At 42.1% G+C, this 18,823-nt stretch overlaps 1 protein-coding gene across 1 annotated transcript; it reads left to right on the top strand.

Moving 5' to 3' along the window:
* Window positions 1–9,060: 9,060 nt before the first annotated feature.
* PPP1R2C (PPP1R2 family member C) lies at window positions 9,061–9,744 on the top strand (the record flags this gene model as incomplete). Its single annotated transcript, XM_084258904.1, has 1 exon — window positions 9,061–9,744. The coding sequence occupies exon 1, from the start codon at window positions 9,160–9,162 to the stop codon at window positions 9,742–9,744; it is 585 nt and encodes a 194-aa protein (XP_084115030.1). The 5' UTR covers window positions 9,061–9,159.
* Between the last annotated feature and the right edge of the window lie 9,079 nt (window positions 9,745–18,823).

Here is an 18,823-nt window from a genome sequence, read left to right as displayed (position 1 = left end):
CTTGTCATACTCAGTAGTTCCCCATGAAAAACTAAAATAAAAAAAATAGGGTCTCAAATTATTTGGAAGTGTAATGGCATGGAGAGATGGGAAATGGAATAAATCAGGGTACAACTGACCCTAGTAAGACTTAAACAATAGAGACAGAGATATATTGCCTGAACCATGAAGCAATCTTCTCTTTTATCTTTTTTTAAAGTGCATATTTCTCAAAATCCCTAATAATAAAGCCTATAATTTTGGGCAAAATTTTCTACAGTGACTATTTCACACTGGGATGGGGTTAATCTCTTTGAAGAATTGTGTCCAAGGGAGGATTTTCTATGAGAGCTAAGGCAGCCAATGGCTGGAACAGTCCCAATGACTATCTGATGGATGTGCCTGCATTGATCCCTGCTATTTATTAATGAGAGCATTTATCAAGCCCCTGTTGTGTGCATTAGGAGCTGCAGGGGACTCATAGGACATCAGAAACATGATCACCACATGTGAGGCTCTCTCCATCTAACCCTAATTGAAGTCCTCGAGAAAATTGGGCTTGAGAGCCATTGAGACTGGCTGTTGGAGGGAGTATGTTGGGAGAAATATGGTCAGCCTTACCTGCAGGGGACCATCTGTAAGATGAGACTTCAGGGACATCAACAAGTTGCAAAGTTGCAAAGTGTATATCCTACAACTATCAGGTACTGAAAGCATATTCTATTAAATATGCATAGGTCTATGAGGCCTGTTACCGTGACAATTCCCTGTGGAGAACCATCAGGCAAGAAAAATTTACTCTGCCTTTGAGGAATATACATTTATGTGACTCTGTTTAACATTGAGAAAATGCAAACAACAGTGGAGAATTAGTTGGAAGGAATGCCAGAAAACCCATCCTGCTCATTCCTCTTTCTACTTTTCTTTCTATGTGCGCAAAAGCCTCACAAAGTCAACGGGAACATTTGATTAAACAGAGAGCAGTGGGCCCCTTCTTTTATATATTTATAATGAGAGCAACAATTCTGCTGCTACAGCACATTCAAGATCAATCCCAAAAATCTTTTGGGCTCATTCTCTACAGGACACCTTCACCATCCTCTACCGTGAGTCCCCTTCCATGACTCTACTCCACCTCAGTTCTTAAGTGACCTCCTATATAAGGCCTAGAGGTTCCCTTCTGGCAGAATGAATTCCCTTCCCTATTTTCCTGTTCTCTCTTAGTATTCTAGAATATAAAGAGTATTATCTCCAGCTGTCCATCTGGGTTTGTCTGAGTCACCTTCCAGATGAGGCAGGTTCTCAGTGTGGCTCCTCATCAGCACCCTCAGCAACCTGGGAACTTGCTAGAAATGCAAATTCTCAGACCCCACCCACAGCCCTACAGAAAGAGAAACTCTGGAGGTGAGGCCCTGTAGTCCTTGTTTGAACAAGCCCTCCAGGGTCTTCTGATGCACATCGAAATCACACAAATACTCTTTTCCTCTCTTCTTCCTGTCAGTGCCTGAGTGGCTGCCGTGGACAGCTTTGCTGGCTCTGTTTAAATACAACCAACACAGAGGCAGACTACACTCCACAGCTAGGTTTACTTCTGTTTATTAGAGCTAAAATGTGTTAACCTTGCTTACTGGACTGGTTGTCAGAAAGGAAGAAGACCTGTGTGGTTACATGAGCCAGAATAAATTGCCAGCTGACACTCTTTGCATGTGGTAGTCACAAATACTATAAATCATTGACTGGAATTTGGTGACAGCTTTCCTGCCCCACCTCCCCACAGACAACATCTTGTTAGTGAGTCATGGGGATGCTAACAACATATTTACTGCATCTTCGAAGAAATCTGATGATTCAGTGAGTTATTTTTCTTTTTGTGTATGAAACATCATAAAAAAGACTTGCAGCATTTCATTTCTTTTTATATTACACTCTCTTGCTGTTTTTATAATGCTCTTTCTAAAATATATAGATATGTAATAACAAGAAAATTTGTTTCCAGAATAGCATGGATCACACATCAAGTTATATCTGTATGTGTGTGTTTTTCTCCCCAGCCATATTGGTACACATGGGAAATAATCCTGTCTATAATGTCATCTTTAAAGGGCTGCCTCAAGGAATCTCAGTGTTGTTGGCAAAATTGAATTTTGCTGCCCTGGATCACATTATTGCTTTTCTAATTTGACTATGGCTCATCTAGAACTAGAAAACTTGGTCAGCTGGCCTATTGATTCCTTGCCTTAAAAACTTTTCCACTTGTGCCTCAAGCTGAACCTGCACCTGATATTTTAACTTCAGAGGACATGAAGTTCAGCTTATTAATCATTCTGGAAAACGGTGGTTTTGTTGTTTCTTTTTTCTTTTAAGGTGTCACTCCTACTAGAGTATGGTGCAGGCCAAGGGGGCAGAGAGGAGAGGAGAGTCTATCTAAACGTGTATAGATAGAGATCTGCTTTGAATATGAGATACATGCTAGGACCCCCATCTCTTACCATGTCTAATATAGCAAATGGGAAAGTGTCCTGCCATGGAAGTCCAAGAAGGCTTGGAATGTTAATGCAGGTAGTGCCACCAACCATGTGTGACCCCGAGTAAAACGTCACACATCTCTCTGGTCCTCAGTTTTCTCAATGAGAAATGAGAAGCTTGCATGATATGACTTCTAGAATTTCTATTGTGGTCTAACTACTACTTTCTGAAATCTTTTTAATGTTTATGTATAAAAACAGTGGCTAAGACCATGCTTTATTTTATCAATATTTCCTTCCGTGATGAAGCAGGGTCAAAAGCAAGAGGATGAACACCCTTTGATTTTCCAAACCTGGACACATCTCAATGCACCTTTGAAAGCAGGAAGATCATATCTCTACTACAAATTAATCAGCCAGTCCCTGCAAGGCTGGTTTTCTGATGTCTTGGACATTATTTGCTGCATAACTCCTGGCAGATGTTCCCACTGATGATATTTTTTCTTCACTTGACATTCCAAAACGAGTTTATTCCCTTGGGGTGAGGGTGGTGAAGGTAACATCAGACATTATTGTTGATGATTGTCTCTTTGTCATCTGCTCTCAGTGTGTTTGTCTGGATCACTATGGTAGAAAATCTCCTCAACCCTGTTCTCAAAATAAGTGAGCACTCAAAAAATTGACACTCAGGATAATGAAACACTCCTGCATTAGGCAGCATCTCTCTTGTGCAGTGGTTTTCAAATTGGCCTCCCTCTCCATGCACTGTTGCTTCAGGGGCCACCTCTCAAATGCCAAACCGTGAGGATTTTGGGGTCCCCACTTTCACTCAAACAGACCAACTCCATTGTTTCCTACTTCCAAGTTTGTCAATTTTTCAGTCTGGAGTTCCATGCATATTTCATTTTGAAAAGAAAGTTTTACTGCTTTAAAAATTATCATGAAGAAATGGAAAACCATCGCTTCTCTCAGTCTCTCTACATCTGCCCATATTGTCAGGCTCCTCTTTTCATAAGATTTTTGTTCATTTCAGTCACTTTATCCACCCACATTACAGAAATACAGACATGTGCCAATTATTGTGTCAGGTGTTGGGGAATTAAAGATAAAAAACATGATCCTTGTTTTAGTCTGGGTTCTGCCTGCAAAAGCAGAATTGGAGGACCTCCCTGGTGGCACAGGGGTTCAAGTCTCAGCACTATCAAGCTATCACCAGCCCCTACAGCACAAGTTCAATCCCCAGCCAGGGAGCTAACCCCCATGGCGCAGCAGACCTCTCCTGTCTCACCCGCTGCTCCCCTCAGTGGTGTATTTCAGTCGATCCACCTGTTCTACTTCCCACTCTGTCTCTGGTGAATCCTTCTCACCCCCTGCACCTCTGTCCTACACCCCAGTTCTTGTATGCATAAATAAGTAAAATAATTCTTTAACTAATAAAGCAGAGTTGGAGAAAAGACTTTCATTTGGGTATGTGATCTCAGAGAGCAGGATAGTGAGAGAGGGTTTGTGAAGGAAGGAGGAGGAAGCCCACATGAGGATGCATGAGCAAGCTGGCCATCCACTCCAGATGTCCCAACAGGAATCCAGAGTGCTAGAGAATTAAAGGCCTTCCCATTCCCTGCAGTGTTAAAGTAAAGATGCTGACAACTGATGTATAAATTTATGCTAGCTCCTTCACCCTTGGGATGGAGGTGGGCCAAAGGGGTGACTCACACTGACTCCTAGATTTTTCCAGCAGGATTAAGCTTTAGCTGCTTAATCCTGATAATATGCCCTTTGCCTCCTGCCCTTCCCGGTCTCAATCCCCCACTCTGTTACCAGTGTCATCTGCAAATGTCCTCCCGTGTGGACTACTTGCACTTGAATCTCTATTTCATGATGAACTTCTGTGGTATATCAGTCTATGATTGAGATATTTAATAGAATATCAGAAATTTGGCTTTGAAGTATGAGAGGGAGAGAGTAAGAGAGGGAGGCAAAGACAGCAAGAAGCAGATTCAAAACCAAAGAGTAATTTTATTTTTATACCACACAGTATCTAACATAATTCTCCAACTACTATAGACAATTTTTGGATGGATCAATGCATGACGGCAGATACCAATAACGGAGCTGGTGTCAATCATCACTTCTGGCAGAGCAATGGGTCCTGAAACAGCCCACTGGCCTTCACAGTGTTTTGCTAATTTCTCACTAACAGCGCCCAGGGGGAACAGCACCTCCCTTGTTTGTGGCAACTCCTAGGTGTTTCCCGCTTTTGATTAGGAACTTACTTGTTTCTCTTCCTGAACCGAATCTTATATCTAAGTATTTGGAGAATGTCTTCATAGGAGAAGGGAAGTGATTGTCAGCGAAAAGAACTAAGTCTGTGCGTGACCTACTGCTTGGATGCACAAGGGGGCCTCTACAGAACAGCCCAATGCTGTGTAAATAGCTAAGGTTCAAATGACATTTTAAATATCAATGGTTCGCCCTTCCTTCCTCGAAGGGGCCCACAGGCAGCAGCCATGGCACCCAGCCAGAAGGCATGATGCCAAAACTCCTCTTCCACGAGGACTGGCAGCACCACGTAGCCACATGATTCAAGCAGCCAACATGGAAGGTCAGCAAACGCAACGTTCCGTGAGCTATGACGGGCCTCGCAGTCTGGCACCCCGCCCCACGCTGCGTCAGGCCCCTTCCCGTCCATTGTGTGGTACCCACACCAGGGTGTGCGCAAGCAGGAGCTTCAGACTGCGAGAGTTTCAGGCAGCCGGCATCCACAAGAAGGTCGCCCACACCGTTGGGATCTCTGTGAATCCCAGAAAGCAGAACACGTCCACAGAGTTCCTCCAGGCCAAGGTGTAGAGGCTGAAGGAGCACCCCTCCGAGCTCATCCTGTTCCGCAAGATCCCCTCGACTCTGAAGAAGGAAGACAGCTCTGTGGAAGAATTGAAGATGGACACGCAGCTTACAGGACCAGACGAGCCCATGAAGAATGCCAGCGAGGAGAACGCCAAGGTCATCACGCAGGAGAACTTCCGGGCCTTGCGGGTTCTTCCCCTGCAGCGCGCCAACAACCAGCTCTTCGACATCTGGGCCAAAAGGACCATGGAGGCTGCAGGGCAGAATGTTGAAAAGACAAAATAAAATGCCATTGGCGATTTGAAATATATGTGTGTGTGTGTGTGGTTTTTAAAATTTATTTTCAAAATGTAATGACAGACAAGCATACATAGTTAGACGTACTTAGCAAATATGAAGCCATTGAAGACAGAGTGGATGGCCACTAAATATGTGTTGAAAGGCGTCTCTAGACCTGTATCTAAATTTCATGTAATATTATATAATATGTCATTTACTAGGAAGGTTTAAGTCAGCCCTGGTGTATGTGTGTGTGCACACCGTGTGTGTATGTGTATACACGTGTGTGTATGTGTGTGTGTGATGGAACTTCAGACACATCTGTTCAGCCCTTGTCCTAGGGCAGTAACAATTATCATATAAACAGGAATGACTGGAAAGAACTGCTGATCTTTTCTAACTTCCAGACTTCTGGTACTGTTGACTACAATTGAGAGATTTTACTTCAATTATAGGACTCAAATATAGGTTTTCATTTAGTAGAAAATTAGCAAATGGTAGATGAGCAGGGGTTACTTTTAAATAATGTGCAATTGAAATATCAAATGTCTGGTGATTCCATGCCTTGCATGATTTTGTTTGTAGCCCATGAAATAGGTGACAAATAGGTGACAATCACCGTGCTCCTGTCCTATCCTGAACGGCCAGTGGGCTCCTGAATGATGACTTTCAGAAAACACAAGAACTATTAGATCGCTGACTCATTATATATTGAGCAGCTTGTATATTCAGATCACAGTATGTGGGGGTGGATGCTGTGTACACACAAAGGCAAAATCCCAATGCATTGAAATCAGAGTCTCTCCACATCCTGTTTACAGCCAAACATGCACAGGCCTACTGTGTCTGTGAACCAGGAGGACACATTGCATTTGTGCTAGTCTGTGATGCTTTTCAGTATGGCTTTTAAAAAAGGTAGCCTGGAGTATTTCTGAATAATGAAGACTGGTGTTTTGTTTTGTTTTCCCTTTACATACCGGAAGGTTTTCGTATAGCCTTGACTATCAGCTTTTGAGTCCCTGAAAGCCCTCACCACACAATACAGCTTTTTTCCAAAGAGTACAGTATCAGGAAATTCTTCTCTGAGATGAATAACACAGTTTTAAAGTGATTGCAGAGTTCCTGAAGTTAGTAGGACTTTGGAGAATAAAGGACAAGTTGAACTTAAGGTACTTAAGACCCTTGTAAAAGTTTTATGGTTCTTTCATGCTTTTGCTTTTGTGTTCTAAAATGCAGAAAGACCTTGAGGGAGAGGAGAGGAAGCAAAATGTTATCAGAAGGAAAAAATCTTATGAATGCTACCTGGAGGGGAAAATGTGAAACTGGATCTTAATTTCCTTTTTGTTTTTTGAAAGAATGTCACTGGCTGTGAAATATGAGGCCTGTGAAGCACAAAAATGTTCCAAATTTACTCCTTTAACAGTCCCCAAATTCTACATATGGGGTGTTTTCCCACATGACTGATCGGACAAATTATAACTGACTGCAAAAGTCCTGAAGCTCCCCTTTTCTTCACTCACACATGTCACTCTTCCAATTCCTTATCACCAATCATTCATAATTCAGTAAATAAATATTTCTGTGATACCGACCACATGCCAGGAACAAGGTAATATTGTGAAAGTACAAAGTTGAAGGTAAAAGTGAACAAAACAGATACCTTCCTTTGCCTGTTATAGTCTAGTCACACGGATGATATAATCACAACAGCTCCAAGTACTGCCACGGTGAATAAGAGAGGCCATGGCAATGTGGAAGACCCACTTCTGTTGGGGGTCAGGAAACTGGCCCCTGTGGGAGTAATAATTGAGTTGAAATCTGAAGGCCTATTCCAGGCTGTGGGAAGAACCTGCAATAGGGTGGTCCCCAGGGAAAGGGGAGGTTCCAGGTTCCCTGGGCCATCCAAGGAAAGGCAGAGCTGAGCTGGAGGGAGAAGCTGCTGAGAACACTGGGAAAAGGGAAGGAGAACAAGGATACCTGGAGGAGGCACATGGAGCAGAGAAACGTGAAGAAGCTACACTTGCTTCTCAGCTTTGGACTTGTCCCAGGGACTTGGGGGACATGGGAGGAGAGACTTGTAACAGACATGGGTGAGAGACCATGGGAGGATAACAATGGCAGCCTTTATCTGGATTTTGATTTTGCTCCTTTTCTTTCACACTTGTCTGGCCCCTTCTCCCCTTTATTGTGGGTCCCCACCAGAAGGTGCCTTAGACTTGTGGTGAGTTTCCTGCCTCAGAGTTCCTGTTTTGGAACAACCCTGTTTATCTGGGCTTTTACCCACGAGGGGATGGGTAATTGTGGGTGTTTCATGTGGAAACTATGTTATCTTCTCTTTCTTGCACACTAATTTATTAAAGTTCATTTCCATTAAAGGTCTTACACACTAGAGTATGTTTCTTCTTGATGTGGCAGGTGGCAGAACCCATTTACAAGAGGCAGATTTGAGGGTCCTGAGGTACCTCGCACTGTGCCCTGTAGAACAAAGGTAGAAAACAGCTCTGGGCTGTAACTCAAAGGCCAGAACAGAAGCTGGAGATGGGGTGAGCAGAATTTGAGGGAAAAAGGCTACAGATGTATGTCTGAGCTGTTCTCTGGCCCCCTTTGGACTGTGGTTCCTATGTTAAAACAGGCAGCCATTGAAGAGTTTGAAGTATCTGATGGATTTTTTTAAGATTTATTTATTTATTTATACAAGCACTGGGTACAGTCAGAAGCGCGGGAGGGTGAGAGAATTCACCAGAGCCAGAGCCGGGAGCAGAGCAGGCAGAAGGACCGAGGTACACTGCTGAGGGGAGCAGCGGGCGGCAGGAGAGGTCAGCGCTCCATGTGGGACCCTCCTCTGGTGCCCGGGGAGCAGCCGGGGATCGAACCGGCGCCGCGGAGGCTGCGGGCAGCTTCACAACCCAGCGCTCAACCGCTGCGCCACCAGGGAGGCCCTGATGGGTGTTTAAAAAGGCCACCCGGGCAGCAGGGGAGCATATGACGCGCCCAGTTCTAAAGCCGTGGTTGTAGTCTTGTCAAGAGATGGTGGTAAAACAGGGCGTTGGCAGAAGAGATAGAATTGGACAGTTTCTTGAGCAATATGAAGGCATGGAGGAGGTTGCCGGATACCCAGCTGGTTTGGAAGTGATTGGCAAATGGGATCTTCACCAAAATAGGGAGCAGGAGAGGAGGAGGAGGGGGTGTGTGTGTGTGTGTGTGTGTGTACAGGAGACAGAAGCAATTCATCACCTTCTTTGCGATCAAAATACTGGATTGTGAATTTGTGACAGTGACCCCCACTTGGACATACATTTTACACGAGCTCTCCCTACGTGACAGGGTGTGAAGAAATTCACAAAACACTGTGCAATGCATGGATATTTCCTATTTTGGTTAAAAAAATAGTTAAGCCTTTGAGGTGGGGAGCCAGATGGCGGGTGACGTCAGCGACAACCTCTGTGGCGTCGCGAGTGATGTCCTTTGTGACGCAGGGTCCCGCTGAGGTTAACTGGGCTGTGGACACCTTGCCCAAAGTAAAACACCTTACAACTTTACCCTGGAGCGCCGCAGGCGGCTGCCCCTCGTGAAGACTCCGAACCCTCCCGCCATGGCCACCTCTTCCACCTCACACCGTCCGATCAAGGGGATCCTCAAGAACAAAAGCGGCGCCGTGGCTCCTTCCATCGCGGGACCAGCACAGCAGACCAGCGGGACAATCCCCGAGATGCAAAGAAAAAAGTCCCAGAAGTGGGATGAATCCAGCATTCTGGCCACTTACCGCCCAGCATACGGAGACCACGATTTAATGACCATCAATGAGACTGGCATCCCCTACCTAGGTGTACAAGAAGATAGCGAAGATGGAACGAGCGACGCGGAAGCAAAAGAAATCACGAGCGGAGACATCTTAGCCAACAAACTGGGCACTGCTGACAGTTCGGATCCTGTCTATCAGACCGAGGGGCTTGAAAGCCGAGCGGCGCACACCTCCAGGGAATTCATGTTAAGACAAGAAAAGCAGCGGGAGTTTGAGATGAAGAGGAAACTTCACTACAACGAAGGACTGAACATCAAATTAGCTAGACAACTAATTTCGACAGATTTTCAAAATGAGGAAAAGGATGAGAACGAAGACAATCTCCACCTGCAGTCTGAAGACATCACCGAAGACTCAGACTCATCCTACAAGTAACTGCCAAATTCAATCATAGATTGCACAAGAAAACAGTCTGAAGTCCTCGTTATTTATCAGATTCAAGCCCTGTTACTCTTAAGTGGGTGCTGCGTGCTCGGTAGAATGACTCCTCACATACTAACACACTTAGCAGTTAAATAGTGCTGCAGGATTCAATGGTAAACTTAGAAAATAGATGAGCTGAAAGCTGCATAATTACTATTCTTGTGCCCGTTAATTCGCCATAAATAGATCCTGACATCAGTCCAAAACCAGTTTTTAAAAACTCTTTAGTTACTGTATATATTATATAGCTTTTGATATGTTAAAGGCTTACAAGGAGACTGATTTATATAACTTCTTAGATGTACTAGCTTTGATAGAAAAGTTTGTTATAAAATCAAAAGGCAATTAGTCTAGTAGATTAGACACATTGATAAATGTTTAGGGTGATTTGCCTGTTTAATTGGGAGGGGCTACACGAGTTATTGTTGCTTTTCCTATGCCTAGTACTTTAAGTTTTCTCCGTGTTTACCAAACATTTTCTCACAAAAATAGTCATTTTGATTAATCATTAGGTACAATTGCATTAATGTCTGTTCTGGCTATGTTTTTGTACACTAGGCAGATTTGATATCAATATTTTAAAAAGTCAAACTTGATATCAGTAGTCCTGTTTCATAGGGACCTTAACACTACCCTTTGTTTCCTCAGTCCCTCAGAGCACATACACACTATCCATCATAGGTATCATAAATTGGCAAGACATTAGAAACTCTTCCTTCCTTCAAATACTCTCCAGTTGGGCAACAGTGTCATTTCTGTTTTAACCATTATGACCTATTCAGACATCTCTCATTTGTGGAGAAAACATTGAATGACAAAAGTGCTATAGTCAAAGAATTCACCTGCAGTTTTGCAGCATATTTGTTTATAGGTTGCTTAATAACTTTCTAGTATTAGTTTATTCTCTGGCACAATTAGCTTTTGGAAAACAACTGAGGGGAAGGGGGAGGGGAGGGAGGTGGGGTATATAGGGGTTGGAGGGTGGAGGCTGGGGGAGAAGGCACAATACACTATGGTGGAGCACAATGGGTGCTTTGGTGGTGGGAGGGCAACGGTGACCACACCTGAGGGAGGGAGGAGAAATCTATACTCACAAAACACAAACATGGTCAATAACATTTTTCAAGATACATTCTTTAAAAGAAAAAGAAGACATGCCAAAAATACATAAAACAAACAAAAAAAAACAAATAAAATATTTGAATGAGCTAAAAAATGAAAAAGAAAAAACAAAGTTTTTTAAAGATATATTTATTTATGCATACAAGAACTGGGGTGTTAGCCAGAGGTTCGGGAGACAAGAAGATTCACCAGAGAGAGTGGGGAGCAGAACTGGTGGATCAACTGAAAAACTCTGCTGAGGGGAGCAGCAGGTAAGACAGGAGAGGTCTGTTGTGCCATGTGGGTAGCTCCCTGGTGATTGAACTCATGCTGCAGTGGCTGCGGATAACTTCATAGTGCTGTACTTAACCCCTTGCATCACCAGGGAGGCCCAACCAAGTTTTTTTTTTTTTTTTTTTTTTTAATGACAGAATCTTGTCTAACCAGAGACAGTAGTTTGTGAATATAAACAATCAGGAGCAAACCCAAAGGTTTTGTGTTTACTTTTTAATTAAAAATTTCACTGAGATAAATTCACATGCAGTTTTGAGAAGTAATACACAGAGATCCCATGTACTCTTTACCCAGTTCCCTCAGTGATATAACATATTGTGAAACTACAGTATGATGTCACAATCAGGGTTTTGGCTTTTAGGATCAGAACATTTCATCATCATAATGATCCCTCATGTTGTCCTTTTATAGACACACCTGTTTTCCATTTCTATAATTTTGTCTTTTCAAGAATTTTATACAAACAAACTCAAAACAATATGTAACCTTTTTGGTCTATACCTCATTTTGGTGAGCCATCCAGCTATTGAAGGACATCTGGACTGCTTCCAGGTTTTGGCATCACTGATGTGCTATGAACAATTATATATAGGTTTTTGTGTGACTGAATGCCCAATGCAACTGCTAGCACATACAATAGCTGCATTTTATTAGGAAACTGCCAAACTGTTTGCCAGAGTGACCATACCATTTTATATTCCCTCTAGAAAAGTGTAAGCATTCTAGTTTCTCTCTGATCCCCACCAACATTTGACATCATCACTTTTTACTTCAGTCATTTTTACAAATATACTGATGTCAACATGCAGTTCACTAATGACAGATGATGTGGATGATGTCAAAATCTTTTCATGTGTTTACTTGGAATCTGTATTCCAAATAAATACAGATTCTGTCGATGTCTTTTGCACAGTTTCTAGTTTGATTGTTTTCACTGTTGAGTTTAAGGAGTTCTTTGATTTGCAAATTTTTACTCTGTCAGAGTAAAAGTTCTTAATTTTGATGTGGTTCAATTTATCAGTTTTTTCTTTTACATATGAAGCTTTTGGTATTTTAGTCAATAATAATCCAGAAAGCTAACTTTTCCAAACCATGATTTCCAAATTTAGTGATATACTATTGAACTTTACAGAAAAAAAAAGACCTTTATTGAATTAGATTTTCCATTGGTGGAAGAAATCTGAGAATATTCAGTTCCAGTTTCAATTATCAATACCACCTCCTCTGCTTAAGTCTTTTGATGTCACTGTTTGTTCACCCATTTTTCATTTTGAAATTCAACAAGGCTGGCTATTTAAAACCAAGGGTATATAACAGTATAAATGGATTGTTAGTAGGAGTAACTTCCACTTGAAGATTAAATGTGTTCTCCTCTTCCAGATTTTGGAAATATTCACATTTTTCTCTACACCAGTATACTAAATAGCATGAAATAAAACAATAATATAAAAAGAATGATTGTCAAGAGCACCAAATCAGTTCCTTTAAATTGCAACCTGCAATTTTACAGATTGAACTCAAAGAGTCTTAATAGTTTTAGTAAAAATAATTCTTTTGATCTTCATGTGCAGCAATCACCTGGAAGAACACTGTGGGGGCTGATCAGTCATTTACACTTTAGAGTAAATGAAGAACATGGTATGAACTGTTGGTTGGGAAGGGAGTGGGCCAGGTATAGCGATGGGGGCATTATAAAAATGAAAAGAAAGAAAGACTTGGAAGTGGATGGGAGAAAAATTGAGGAAAAGTGATAAAGTTCAATAACACTGAAAGTTATGGCTAGCACTCAATGAGTCATTAACGCTGAACTATCATAAAAAGGACAAAATCTTAGTGACGAAATGAGGAAAAGGATGGTTCTCTTTTCCACCCAACCAAATAATTACAGTAATATACTACCACTACCACTAGTAATAATAATTGCCATTTACTGAGTATATGCCACACATCAAAACACTACTAGGGCTTTAAATAGAACCATTGTTACATTCAATTATGTCATAATCCTATGAAATGTTTCTCCCATTTTAGAGATGAGAAATGACATAACTCTATAACTGACATAATTATTAATGCCCAACTCTATGAATGCCAGGTGATGGAACTAGGATTCAAACCCAGGTTTTTCAGGTTTAGGCATAATCTTTTCTCCACTACATGATACTCATTCTATTCAGGTTCTTTTTTTTTTTAAGTTTCATTTATTTATGCATATAAGAACAGGGGTATGGGCCAGAAGCATGGTGTGTGTGTGTATGTGTGTGTGTGTGTGTGTGTGAGAGAGAGAGAGAGAGAGAGAGAGAGAGAGAGAGAGAGAGAGAAAGAGAGAGAGAGAGAGAATCTGCCTGTTCTGTTCCCCACCAGAGATAGAGTGGGGAACGGAACAGGCAGATTGACTGAAATACACTGTGGAGGGGAGCAGTGGGCGATTCAGGAGAGGTCTGCTTTGCCATGTGGGTAGCTCCCTGGCTGGCTGGGCATCGAACTCATGCTGCAGAGGCTGCAGATAGCTTCATAGTTTGTGTCTTTACCCCTTGCACCACCAGGGAGGCCCCTATTCATATTCTCGATGGGGATTGGAAGTCCTCTGCCACTCTTCCCTAAGCACACACAGCTACCCTGACATGCAACAAGCACTGCTTTTCTGTAGTTGTGAAGTGTGAGTTGTCTAAGGAGAAGGTTGTCCAACCTAGGAGGTGCTCCCACCCCCCAACACTGTGCTCTGAGCTCCATGTCCTCATGCTACCCCTCTCTACCCTCTGCTCTAAGACATTCACCCATACAAAGATGCCACAAGATGAAAGTAGCATATCTGTCAATTGCACTTCCAACAAGTGAACAAATTGTACCAGACATGGTTATGTGTCTGGCTGAGGGGAAATGAATGAAACACAGCCTCTGCCCCCAAGGAGGTCTGAGTCTAGTGGGGGAAATGTGTACAGTTCTGAAATGGTAATTTATGAAGCTCTCTGGTGAAGAAGACACCTGTATTTAAAAAAGGACAAGAGTTCTTATTCATGTAGCATAACTTCTTAAAAGCAAATAAGTGGTTTCTGGGTGCCTGTGGAGCAAGCACCAGCCTTCAAATGGAGTCCCTTCTGTCTAGAGGCAAGGTCAGTTATCAGGACCTGTTGTGGTTTAGGAAAAAAAAAAAATAGCCAAAGCTCTCCGGAAAAAAAAAAAGAAGGGAATGGAGGCATCACACTCCCAGACTTCAAACTATACTACAAAGCCATAATCATCAAAACTGCATGGTATTGGAACAAGAACAGACACACAGACCAATGGAATCGAATAGAAAATCCAGAAATAAACCCACAGATTTATGGTCAACTAATCTTTGACAAACTAATCTTTGACTAATCTTTGAGCAAAGAATATGTATTGGAGCAAAGAAAGTTTATTCAATAAATGGTGCTGGGAAAACTGGGTCACTACATGCAAAAAAATGAAGCTTGACTACTACCTAACACCATGCACAAACACCAACTCAAAATGGATTAAAGAACTAGACATAAGACCTGAAACCATAAAATACATAGAAGGAAATATAGGTGAAACACTACATGATATGCACATCAAAGACATCTTTACAGACACATCACCCAAAGCAGTGCTAGTGAAGGCAAAGATCAACAGCTGGGAATACATCAAATTAAAGAGCTTCTGCACAGAAAAAGAGACAATAACAAAAACAAAGAGAAACGCCACCAACTGGGAGAACATTTTTGCACACAACACCAATGATAAAGGACTGATCACAAAAATCTACAAAGAGCTGATGAGACTCAACAAAAACAAAGAAAATAATCCAGTCCAAAAATGGGAAGAAGAGCTAAAAAGAAACTTCTCTGAAGAGGAAATGCAAATGGCCAACAGACATATGAAAAAATGTTCAACATCACTTGTAATCAGGGAAATGCAAATCAAAACTACAATGAGATACCATCTCACACCAGTGAGAATGGCACATATTAAAAAAAAAACTAGCAACAATAAATGTTGGCGAGGTTGTGGAGAAAAAGGAACTCTCCTGCACTGTTGGTGGGAGTGCAAACTGGTTCAACCACTATGGAGAGCTGTGTGGAGATTTCTGGACCTACTAAACATAGACCTTCTATATGATCCAGCAATTCCACTCCTAGGTATTTACCCAAAGGACACAAAAACATCAATTCCAAAGAACACCTGCACCCCTATGTTTATAGCAGCACTGTTTACAATAGCTAAGCTTTGGAAACAACCCAAATGCCCAAAAATAGGTGACTGGATCAAGAAGATGTGGTACATATACGCCATGGAATATTACTCAGCATTCAAAAAAGATAAACACATGCAATTTGCAGCAACATGGACGGAGCTGGAAGGGATCATGCTCAGCGAAATGAGCCAGAAAGAAAAAGAAAAATACCGGATGGTCTCACTCACAGCAGGAATCTAGAAAACTTAAATAAGGGACCAGGAAAAAGAATAACTATAAGAAAGAAAATATCAAAATCAACAAACAACTATGAACCAGAGACACTCTGTGGGGGTTGGAGGGTGGGGAAAGGAGGGCTTGGGGTCAAAATAAGGGGGTTGTAATTGTAAGGGGAATATAAAAATAAAATTTAAAAAAGAAAAAAAGAAAAAAAAGGAAAAAAGGAGGCGCAGTACACACTTGGCTTAGGTGAGGGGATGAGCACAGTGAGAAGCATTAAGGGAGAAAACAGGAAGATTCGCAAGCAGCGAGGTGAACATAAAGATGAGGATATTGGTGGTAGTAAAAAATGGTTCAGCTTTGAGTGGAGGTGTGTCAAGTAGAAGAATCCTTTTTCTATACATAGATGCCCACATTAGATGAGATGAAAAATCATAGAAACTTTACATGATAAGAACAATGGCTATGTAAAATATGAACTGTAAACCATGATTCCTTTTATTGGATCATGCTGCTGTAGCTTTCATGTCCTCCTCTGGAACATTAGGTCCATTGTTGAAACCCTGACTCAGGGAAGGCGCTGGTTTATGAGGTTGAGAAAGAGAGGTGCACATCTCTGTACCTTCAGTTCTCCACATACAGCTTATTGGGGCAGAGGGGAAGTGTGGAGGCAGGCCAGGGGGAGTGACAGGAGGAGACATAGGCTGGCTGGAGCATGAAAAAGAAAAGGAAAGGAAAAAGGCGTTGAGAGACTCAAATTATATAGGGGAATATTGGGAAAGAAATGAATGTGTTAAAACTTACACCCTTTCCTTGAGCTATTCAGCCAGTTCCTGTCTGTTTTATAAATGGCCCCTCCTGTATTAGCCTGGTCACAAATCAGTCTTTGGGAAGACACCGTGGCTAGAGGCTTGCAAAACAGGGCCAAAAGTAAGGAGTGGAGAAGAGCAAATGCAGACAAAATGAAATGGCTAGGAAAGACAGAACTAGGAAGAAAGAGAAATGTGAGATGATGTCATGGGATGGTGATGCTCACCCTAGTGTTTACCCCACACAAGGCCACACTTGAATTATTAGGATTTTTGGATTATTGGTATTATTAGGGTAAAATGTGAGCAAGGAGAGAGATAAGAGATGGAGACTCCAAAACCCCGATTTGGGAGGAAGACAACTGAAATTTTTTGGTAAGAACCTTGATCAATTTAGCTGCTAATTTAAAATTGGAAAATTTAGTCTATAAGATACAAAATACATTTATATATATTGGGGGTGGAGGGCGGCAAAGAGACAGTTTTCCACCAGCGGTTGGACTTCAGTAACTGAAGCTGTGTATGAAGGAGTTTCTGGAGGATTTAAGGATGCAGACTGCAAAAAGTCAGGGGAAAACTGACATATTTCAAGGGTGTGTGTGTGTGTGTGCACACTTGCACGCGTGTGTGCATGTGCTGGGGGGGAGGGGAGCTCCCTCAGGCATTCTTCCTCACTAGTATAAATACAGTTCTCTGGTACAAGGTTATACATTATTCGCTCCTAAAAAATATAAGGAATTGTTTTTATCATTGTGTCGGCAGAGCATTTTTGCATCATTGAACTTGCCTATGCATGCTGGGTACTAATATCTTGTTCTTTCAAGTAGCCTTCTTTTTCCTCTTCTCCTTCCCCGTTTAAAAGCAGATTCTCTGAAGGTGCCTATGAACCGGGTTTCCATAGCAATTGCAAGCATCAGTGATAACCCAGAGCATCTAAGTTATAATATACCGGCTAGTCTATTAATGAGTTTCAGACTGTATTTCCATGAGACAACAGCTCAGTCACTGATAGATAAGGTCAGACCCCATCTACAAACTTTAAATTAAATCAGGATCAAAATGCAACACAAGGAGTCCGTTTGGAAAGTGTGTTGTTAAAAAAAAATATGTTCTCTGTGGAGGCAAAACAGTTGCTTTTGTGGTTTGTAATACACAGATGGAAAAATCCTAAAACAGATACAGCTTCTGGGTTATTAATGGCATGTTGTCATTTCCTCATGCTATTTGTGAGTTTTTTTTTTTTCCCATGGTAGCTCAGACTGTAAGAAAGCACGTAATCCTTTGCCCCAGGAAGAGCAGATGAGATAGCCGTTTCTTGCCAGGTCTGGAATAACGTTAGTTCAATTTTAATTTAATACCTTTTTATTCATGCACTAAGTGCCAAGACTCAGAGCTCCCTTCAAGGAGTGCCCAAAGAGAGAAGAATTTCATCTTTTCACCAGGCCATTTCTATAATGGGCAAAAGGGCTTTACAGAGTTCCTTTGGGGAGGGGGTATTGGTTAAGGTTTTATAAAGACCTTCCCATGGAGTTAATTGTGGGGATCACGCTTGGAGGAGAAATGGAATTTAACCAAATGAAGACGGTCGGGTCCCGGGAAATTGCCATTCCAGATGTAGGTAAGAGGAAATTTGTTTTTTTGGGGGGAGCTTCAAGGCATGCCAGGCAGGAGATTGTGAGGGATTAAAGAGATAAGAAGGGCTCTGGAAGGATTCACATACTATACAAAGGAACCACCATCATTTTCAAGCAGGAGAGTGGCATGATCAGACTTCTGTTTTTGAAAGACCATATGGCTGCAGGGTGAGGCCTGACATAGTGCAGAATTGGGGGGGGGCAAAGCTGGAGATAGGAGCACAAGCGTGACGTTGGTTTCAGCAAGCTAATGGTTGCATCTTCAAATGCTGAACCTCTCCCCTTGCACACACAGAAACTCCACACTCTGTTCTACCCCGGTGCTTTGCAAAGAATGCTCCTCAGAGCAGCAGCAGCAGCGTCACCTGGGCAGAGATGGTTAGAAATGTCCATTTGTAGGTACCACCCTGAGCTTAACCAAATGGAATTTCTGGGACTGGTCTCTAGCAATTAGTGCTTTAACCAGCTTCCCAGGGGATTCTTATGAACTTTCAAGTTTGAGAAGCCTTGTTCTACAATACAGCTTTTATTTAGTTGAGCTCAACTCTATATGGGACAGACCTCACTGTAACTGTATGTGTGTGTGTGTGTGTGAGTGTGGGTGTGTAATGTGCATACAATTTTGCAAAAACTCATCACACTGAATGTCAGCATTTGCTGAGACTCTTCTACAGTTTTATTGCCTGATTCAGACTACAGCTATTCTCAGTCTGTTGCCACCCCCCATACAACTTTTTCTCTAGTCCCTTTTCTCACCTTCCTGTATGCTGTAC

The sequence above is a fragment of the Talpa europaea genome, assembly GCF_964194135.1.
Source record: "Talpa europaea genome assembly, chromosome: X".
Taxonomy (NCBI): Eukaryota; Metazoa; Chordata; class Mammalia; order Eulipotyphla; family Talpidae; genus Talpa; species Talpa europaea.
This window is presented reverse-complemented; position numbering and strand designations above follow the sequence as displayed.